Here is an 8214-nt window from a genome sequence, read left to right as displayed (position 1 = left end):
TAGGAGAGGGCGGGGCCGCGCGTGACCGCGGTGCCTCCTCAAGGAATCCGCGCCGCGCGCGCGTGTGCGGCCGGGCCGCGTCCCGGTCCGATCGAGTGTTTCTGCGTCCCCTCGTCCTGCCCCCCTTCCCCGAGTGGTACCGGGGGTCTCTTCCCCGTGCGGGTAGCTATGGAGCAGGCGCTCAGGTCTCTCGCCCGCGGGGCCGTGGGGCTGCCGTCCGCCACCTGCAGCCGCTGCTTTGGGAAGGGCCCCGCGCGGGTCCGGCAGCCCTGGCGGTTCTGCACGGCTGCGGCGCGAGGCGGGGACCGAGCCCGCATCTCCTGTGAAGGTCTGCGGGACTCAGGCTGGGGCTCAGCGAGACGCGAGGTCTCGAAGGGCGGGAGGAGGCCGGACGGAAGGGCTCTGTCCATCGAGAGGACGAGGGGCAGCGAGATCCTGTTCGGCGTAGCGCCGTGCTCCATGGCCCTGTCCCGGGCCAGGAGGGATCTGTTCAGGCTGTTCCTCAAGCGGAGCGGCGGCCCTCAGCGTGCGATCAGCAGCGAGTTCGTGCTGCAGGCCGCGGCGCGCGGGATTCCCGTGCTCTACGTCGGGAGGAGGGAGCTGGATGCGTTGTGCGGGGGCCGCGTCCACCAGGGAGTGTGCTTGGAGGCCACTCCGCTCCGCTTCAAGAGGCTGGAGGAGGCCGAAGAGCCCGGTTTGGGGGATGGAGAGAGCCCGAATCGGCAGCTGCTGTGGCTGGTGCTGGAGCAGATCCAGGACCCCATGAACCTGGGGGCACTGCTGCGCTCTGCGTATTTCTTGGGGGCGGACAGAGTGGTGACGAGCCGGAGGAACAGGTATGGGGTCGGCTGTTCGCTGCCGCGGTGCTCAGGATTTCTGTTTTCTTCCCCATAGAGGTCTCAAGCCTAGACTCTGAACAGCAGCTTTAGAGGGCTTTCTAAGACTGACCTCGAGATGTGGGGTTGGGCAGAGCTGGGCAGTCGAGGCTGTGGGATGCAGCGTTCCAGGCTGGCAGGGAACCTCCTTGGGTGCCCTTTTTTTTTAAAAACCCATTTTGTGTTTTAATTGTTCAGCTGCGCACAAAGTGCTGCAGGCTGTCTCCTGGGTTTGTATCTGAGCCTTCCTGTGCCCCATAGGAAAGCGCATCCATTGAGAGAACAACATTTTTTGCAGACTAGATGAAGTTGGGTCGTAGGAGAAAATACAGAAGCAGAAATCCTCCTAGTTTTCCCTTTCTGTTCTTTTATGAAACTTTTCCTTTCTTTTTCTCTTGCAGCTGCCCCTTGACTCCAACAGTGAGCAAAGCAAGTTCTGGAGCTATGGAAGTCTTTGATGTCTACAGCACAGATGATCTCAGGAGCTTTTTGAAGGTAGAATGATGCACATTTCTTTTTACTATTTTACAACGTATGGAAGGCTTCAAATAGTATGTGTATTGAGCAGAGAAGGTACAAATAGAGGACTTGGTTATTTGCAGTGTTCAGAGCTCCTGCTCTGCATTCCTGTTTGCTGCTTGTGGTGTGTGCCATAGGATCTCTTACAGATGTGCACCCCCAGTCTGGTGGAGTAGCAGCTCTGTGTTGCAGGGCCTTTCAGGAAAAAGGTGCTGGCATGGTAGGATGGATTTACCCAGTAGGATGGGATCTGTCCCCCCACCCATCCATGGGGACCAGAGGTGGTGCAGTTCCCTGCTGTGGGTCTTCCCTGATGTGCACGGAGGTAATGTCCTCGAGCCTGGCACATGATGGCAGCATTGGGCAGCTTTTAGTGCAAGGGAGTGGTGAGAAACCAGGGCTGTGTGTGAGCTGCACCCAGTCTGTAGCTCTGCTTCTGTCTCTTTGAGGGGGAGCTCATCAGGTGCTGTGACCATGAGCTGGACTAAGCGTGGACTCTTCCCACACTGTCAGAAGGCTGGTGTTCAGCTGTACAGCAGGTCTGTGGCAGCTGGAGCTCTGAATGATGAAGAATTGAATGTACATAAAGTACATTCACATCGAAACAGCTGGAAGAATCGCTTTGTTGCTGTAAAGTTTGAATTATTAACGTTTTGAGCCATTGTAGCCATTCATTTTATTGGACCCAGATTCTCTGGCCTAACCATTGGAATTGTCTGGTGTGAATTTGATGCAACTTAATGTAAAAAGTGTCAGTTCCACAGGAAATGAAGCTGGCAAGAGGCAGCAGCTCTTTTATTGTTAAAATAGGTTTCTAAGACAAATAATTAAAGTGCATTATGTTAGGGCAGGGGAAGGAGGGCTGTTTCTCTGGCTACGTGAGGTGCTGAGTGTTGAGTGCCCTGCTTTTTCATGAACTGATTTTTGGATGTGCATCTGTATTTGAAAATGTTTCTGGGGGCTTCTGGTGGCTGAGTTTGTGCTTCAAAACTTTCACTGCATTACTCTGTTCATTAACTTTAAGCTGATTTGTTTAATACAGCAACTCCTGAATGCTTTTCAGGGAAACAAAATAAAGCAAAAAAACACCCAAACCTCCCTAGAACTGTTGCATTGGCAAAAAAAAGTAATTTCAGTTGCTTTTTGTTTGCTTGCTGAACTGGAAGAAGCACCAGAAGGAAAATTACTTTTTGTTTTTCTTTTTCTCATTCAAGGTTTGTGTCCTGGTTCTGGTAGGGCTTCGGTGGTGAAAATTCAAGGGATGTCAAAAAACCAGTCAGCTTAACTGAGAATCTAGGAAAAAAATATGGTTATGTACATGTCTTATTTTCTTTTTAAGATTGAAAAGTTAGTATTGTTATAACGTTTGTTTCTTCTCCTGTTCTCAGGCTAAAGCTGCAGAAGGCTGGGAAGTTGTGGGAACAGTGAGCCAGTCTGAAACTGTGGAAAATGTTCCTGTCATCAGCTGCTTGGAGTTTCGGTGGAACAAACCCATTATTTTAGTGATAGGTATTTCAATTTACAGAGCCTTGGTCTCAGGGCAAGTGCATATGTGAGGGAATGAGGGGGATGGCATTCCATCCCCTAAGCTAGTTGCAGATCTGTTATGTTCCATTACACTTTGGTCTGGAAAAGAGAAGCTGAGCAATAGAATGAGTATAAAATGATCTGCCTGGAAATGGAACATGGTCTCAGAAGAAAGGGGAAGGCCAGGAGCTTTCTCACAGTGTGCTGTGTGAGCAAGAAGTGCCACTTTCCCAGTCCTGAGCAACTAAACTGTGATTACTCCAGGGCCTTCTGCTTCTCCTCCTTAGTGTGGAGGAGATTTGGAAAGGGTGCTGTCCTTTGCAGGCAGAGTTTGGAGCTGTGTAGGCTGACAGAAGGTGAAAAGAAGGGGAGTAATGGCCTTGTGGCAGCTAGAGGAAGAATGCTGCTCTAAGCACCCATGTGTGGCATCTTCTTGGTCCCCACTTTGTGTCTGTCACCTGGCATAAGAGCTGGCTTGAGCTTTTACACTTGAAAGTGGTGTCAGGCTGGTGATGAGCCATCAAGGGGCTGTAATCCTGCCCTGTGCTGTGGTTTTCTTGGCTCAGAGGACATTCTTTTAATTAAAATGTTTATTGAACTCCTAGAAATACTGACAAGACAGTGCAGCAAATCTGGCATCTCTACAAGATGTGTGAACCTATATTATAAAGGGAATAGGGAGACTGGCAGCAGTGCTGATAGACCACAAAGAAATGCATCCCAGAAACGTTGACAACACCAAGAGAAAGGAAGGAGGTGAAAGTGGCAATGGTGTCATTACCTTGAATTATGAGAGATTTCTCCAGGAAAAGGTCCAAGTATCCTTTTGTCAAGGGAGATTGGAGGCTGATTGGTAGATATGTAAGGAGAGCTCCCAGACCTTGCAGCAGTAATGATCTCAGCCCTCTGCTGAGCACTAACTCTTTGCTGAAAAGAAAATTGAACATTACAGTTGTCTGATGCTCGGGTTGTTTGAAGAAACATCCTAGATCTGAATATGTAGCACACTTCTAGCCACAAACAGCAGCAAAGATATATTAGCATGGTAGTGAGCTTCCTGGCATCGCACAGATTGTCTTACAAGTTGTGTTTGCAGACTCGAATCCACTCCTCTGGTGTCCTCGCTGGCATAGCAGAGAATGATTTGGACAGTCCAAGTTGGTGTTGTTTGCTCTGGACTCATTGCCAGAGGTGGCAGACATGCTGACTGGCCTTAAGACTGGAAGCCTTGTGTGAACAGGAATGGGTTGGGAGCACGTAGATGCATTACCAAACAATTCAGAGGATCTACGTCAGGTGCGCTGTCAACGGGAGACAAAACTGATACTGAAGCCAAGGATGTGCTTTTTATTCACCAGTACAGACCAGGATTTTATCTGATCTAGTCAATACTCCCTCCCACGTGTCGCACTCTGTGCAAGTCTTTTTGCCCTGAATTTATGGGTCCTAATTATTTTAAGCAGCCTGGGCCATAAACAGCTTTGTAAAAGCTGGAAGCCAAATTGCTGCCTTTATTAGGAATCGTAAGACCTTTATCAGAGAGAGGAAAGGAATGCTCCAGGAGCTGTGGCACCGCTGGTGATAGGTGCAGTCCAAGTTGAAGAATCCTATGAAGCAGAGGCACAGCAGCCCCTGTCAGGCAGTGTGTGCCCCTGTGCTGCTGTGGGATGAGTCTGGACCAGAGCACAGCAGCTGAAGGGGAACGTTTGGCTTCCATCATGCTGAGCCTAGTTTGTTAGGGGGCAAGCACGTCTTGAAATGAGCCAGGTGTTCCTGCAGCCATGTAGCTGTCTGTGTAGCTCTAAATAATGAATATGGAAGAAGTCTTTGGGGAGCTGAACAGGCTGGGAGGTCTGCGGTCTTCTGAATTTTCACTTGTCTGCACATAGGGTTGTTTAAAGCCTCTCCCTTTCCATTTCCCTTTGTGACAGTGTGAGTCAAACAACTACTAATGACCTGGGATAGATTTCAACTCTGTTTCACCAGTGTATCAGCCCAAACATATCAGGGCTGTTGGATGGTTTAACAACTAATCAATTGAAGCCTCTGGTTAAACTGTCTGCATTCACAAGTTGCACTCAGCTGGTGGTACTCTCTGCTGAAAGGGCTGAACCTGTCACTATTGATAGGGACACAGATTTGCTGTGGCAGAGGAGGCCAGTGGCCTTGTCTGCTTCATCCCCTGGCAGCAGCCCGTTCTGTGGGCAGCTGCATATTGGATGCTTGCTTATGGGATCCTCACACTTGTGCTTGCAAGGCTCTGTGCTTAATGCTGGAGTACAGGTGTGATGCACAGGTATTCCTCAAAAACCCTGCTGGTTCTGGGAACAGATCCAGGGTGAGTGGAAGGGGTTGGGAAGGGAAGATAGGACAGGTTTCCATCTGTCTGTGGTTGTTGTTAATGGGAGTTGGGAAGTTACTTCACAGCGACGTATACTGATGAATGGAAAAGAGGAGCGTGGCTGCAGGCTGACCTGAGCAGTCTTTGTTCTGCAGGTAGTGAAGGTGATGGCCTTTCCCTGGAGACGCAGCTCCTGTGCCACCAGATGCTGGTCATCCCCTCTGGCAGGGCACTGCACCCAGGCATCGAGTCACTGAACGTCTCCGTAGCCACTGGTAAAAACAGATCCTGTGCAATGGCATTGGACTGAATTTCTGCATTTAAAAATCAGTCAAGCATCCAGACCCTCAGATTTTCTTACAGAGTTAAAATAAAAGATTATTGTCTTTTTGTTTACTTTCCTACAGGCATTCTCCTGCACTCCATCTGCAGCCAAAAGCTGAGGCACGGTGATTGATTTTTGTCCTGGCACATGGTGGAAGTTGCCCAGCCAAGATCTTTGATGGCAAGAAACTGCTCAGTGTTCCATGGCTGTGTTCAGTATGGATATGGTAGTACTCCTTCCAGGCTCGGCACCATCTCAGCAAGTTTCAGGGTGAGCCCTACTGACCCAGGGTGTGTTCTGTCTCATGCACCACACCAGCAGCCCTGGGCCAGCACTGAAGTCATGCCTGCGTGCATAGTAACACGTTCCACCAGCATCTCAGAGGAGAGATTGTAAGGAAGGAGGTTTGAAAGTAGACAAACCTTCAGTTTTAGCAGTAAAATAGGCAGTGGTGGCTGCAAGCCTTGTGTTTGTTGCTTGGGGAACTTCTTGCATTGCTCAGGCTGTGGGTATGGGGCTGTAGATGAATGGTGGTTCATGCTGACTCAGAGAACAGCCGTGCCCTGTGCCTGGAGTGCTGGATAGAAGCTAGTCTGATCTGGGACTGCTCAGTAGCCATTTATTCATGATGAGGCAGTCTCTCTGTTACACCTTGCTGCTTGAATGTCTGAAAACACACCGTGTTGTATTTGTAACACAAGTCTGCGGCCGTGCCAGAGGATGAACGTGACCTGTTAGAAACAGCTGCAGTGGGGAAAAATGCAGCCCATTAAAATAAAGCCTCTGTAAAGATTTGTTGTAGACTTGACTCAATCCTTTTTGTGTCATATATAAATCCAGAGTGTGATTAGTGGAACGAGGCACTTCCTTCAGGTGGGAAGGGGAGCCGGGAGCTTGTTCTCTTCATTTAGGGAAGTTTTCTTCTCGTGATGGATCTAATCCAGCTGGACTCTGAGCTGCCCAGCACTGCTGTCCCCACTGATGGTGTGTGGATTCAGGGGCAGTGATGACAGTGGCTTCATTTGCAAATATCCTGGTTGAGAACAAGCCTGGCTGAATTATTGAGAACCGAATGAATGTTATCGCTTAGCACCTTAATTATTTTATTTAGCTACTGTGGCCCTTTGCATAGGATTCCTCATTAACACTTAATTTACAGTGCCCTTTAGGGATAATTTCAAACAATTCAGCTTAGTCTCCCTCCTCTCCCCCTTCCAAGTGAACGAGTAAATCACTCAGAGTGACTAATTAGGACTTTCCTTTGAGCTAAATGAAGTCTGTAAACCAGTCTGTGGATGTGGAGGTTTTTCAGATGTGTCCCTGCAAGAGGCTGGCGGCCCTGCTGAGGGCAATGGCTGTGGTGGGATGAGGAGAGGGACAGGATGTGGGGTGGGACAGGACACACTGCTCTGCAACTGCATTGGCAGTGAGGACTTTCCTGGCTGAAGTGAGCATGGAGCGCGGCCCATGGAGGCAGTGACCCAGTGGTGGGTTTCATGGTGCTGACTGCTTGGCTACAGCCTTAACTGCCTGCGCTGCTCTGAGCCCTCAGTGAGGTGGGACAGAGGGGCTGGGGCTGTGTCTGGAGGAGCCCCATGTGGATGGGTAAGGGTAAGCCATGCCCTAATGGCATCTAGGTGGGATCCTGCACTGCTCTGCACTGAGAGATGTGACTTTTCGGTGGTGTTGAGTACGCCATTCTGGGTCTGCAGCCGCAGCTGAAGGTGCCTGTTGTGACACAGTGTATCCTGAGGTGTCTCCTCTGCAAAAAGACAAAACCGAATCCTCCCCGAAATGCCTGCTGCAATGTGAGCAGAGCTGTGGTGCTGAGTCTGAAGATGTTCACTGAGTAGCAGCTGAGGTCTGGTGGACGACAGGGATAGTGGTTCTTGGGCAGGTGTGGGGCACTTACGTTTCTGGGGCTGAATGTGCCTGGCTCTTAATTGCGGAAATAAAAGGGGAAAGGGCTGGGGAGGCTGCTGGCGCGCTGTCGCCACGATGTTGGCTGTGCAGCCGTGTCTGTCCCAGCAGAGGGAGCCCGTGCTCTAGATTTGCTTATTTCTCGCAAGCCAGATGCAGCTCTTGGGGCTAGCAGGGTTCATCCTCTCCAGCAGCAGGGATGAGGATAGAGCCATTGCTTTCTTCTTGACCTATAGTTAAGTGCGTTAAGAGAGAGATTTCTAATTCCATATAAACTGCAGTTTCTCCATTAAAAAACAAATAATGTCTTTCTCTGTGCAGTGCTTAAACATGAGGAGACCCTTCATTAAGGTTGCTTGTGTTTGGGAAAGCCACGTGCCCTCTGCCCACGCTCAGCCACAGCGGCTCATCCCCAACAGATCCCAGGTGAGTAGCGATGGAGCAGGAACCTCTTCTGCAAAGCTCCCAGAAAGCTTTGATGCCTGTGGGGACACTGCTGCTATATACCTCTTCAGGCCTAAATTTGGTGCTGCAGTGTCAGACAGGGCTTGCAGGGTTTGAGTTGAAGAGGCAGTGGTGCTTTATGGTTAGTGCTAATGAGAGTTTGCCTGCCAGCTCTGTTGGCACACCCAGGGAAAGCGCTGGGAATGGTCACAGCACCAGGCAGAGCTGCACCTTTGGAGCTGGAGCTTTGAGTGCTGTGCGGT

The 8214-nt window shown here is 50.1% G+C and overlaps 1 protein-coding gene across 10 annotated transcripts in view; it reads left to right on the top strand.

Annotated features, from left to right (window-relative positions):
- The first annotated feature begins 26 nt into the window (after positions 1–26).
- The window catches only part of MRM1 (mitochondrial rRNA methyltransferase 1), a 40965-nt gene continuing 32777 nt past the window's right edge, over positions 27–8214 (top strand). For 8 of the 10 annotated variants that reach the window (XR_008208109.1, XR_008208108.1, XR_008208104.1 and 5 more), the window contains exons 1-6: positions 31–836; positions 1277–1370; positions 2783–2903; positions 5418–5537; positions 5670–5857; positions 7829–7933. Coding sequence is in view for 1 of the 10 variants with exons in the window: in XM_052688935.1 (XP_052544895.1) it covers positions 169–836; positions 1277–1370; positions 2783–2903; positions 5418–5537; positions 5670–5719 (1053 nt within the window). In the remaining 9 variants the exon portion in view is untranslated. Of the gene's footprint in view, positions 837–1276; positions 1371–2782; positions 2904–5403; positions 5538–5669; positions 6389–7828; positions 7934–8214 lie in introns of those variants that run through there. The other 2 variants (XR_008208111.1, XM_052688935.1) reach the window with 2 other exon arrangements.

The sequence above is a fragment of the Tympanuchus pallidicinctus genome, unplaced genomic scaffold (assembly GCF_026119805.1).
Source record: "Tympanuchus pallidicinctus isolate F22 unplaced genomic scaffold, pur_lepc_1.0 scaffold24, whole genome shotgun sequence".
Taxonomy (NCBI): Eukaryota; Metazoa; Chordata; class Aves; order Galliformes; family Phasianidae; genus Tympanuchus; species Tympanuchus pallidicinctus.
This window is presented reverse-complemented; position numbering and strand designations above follow the sequence as displayed.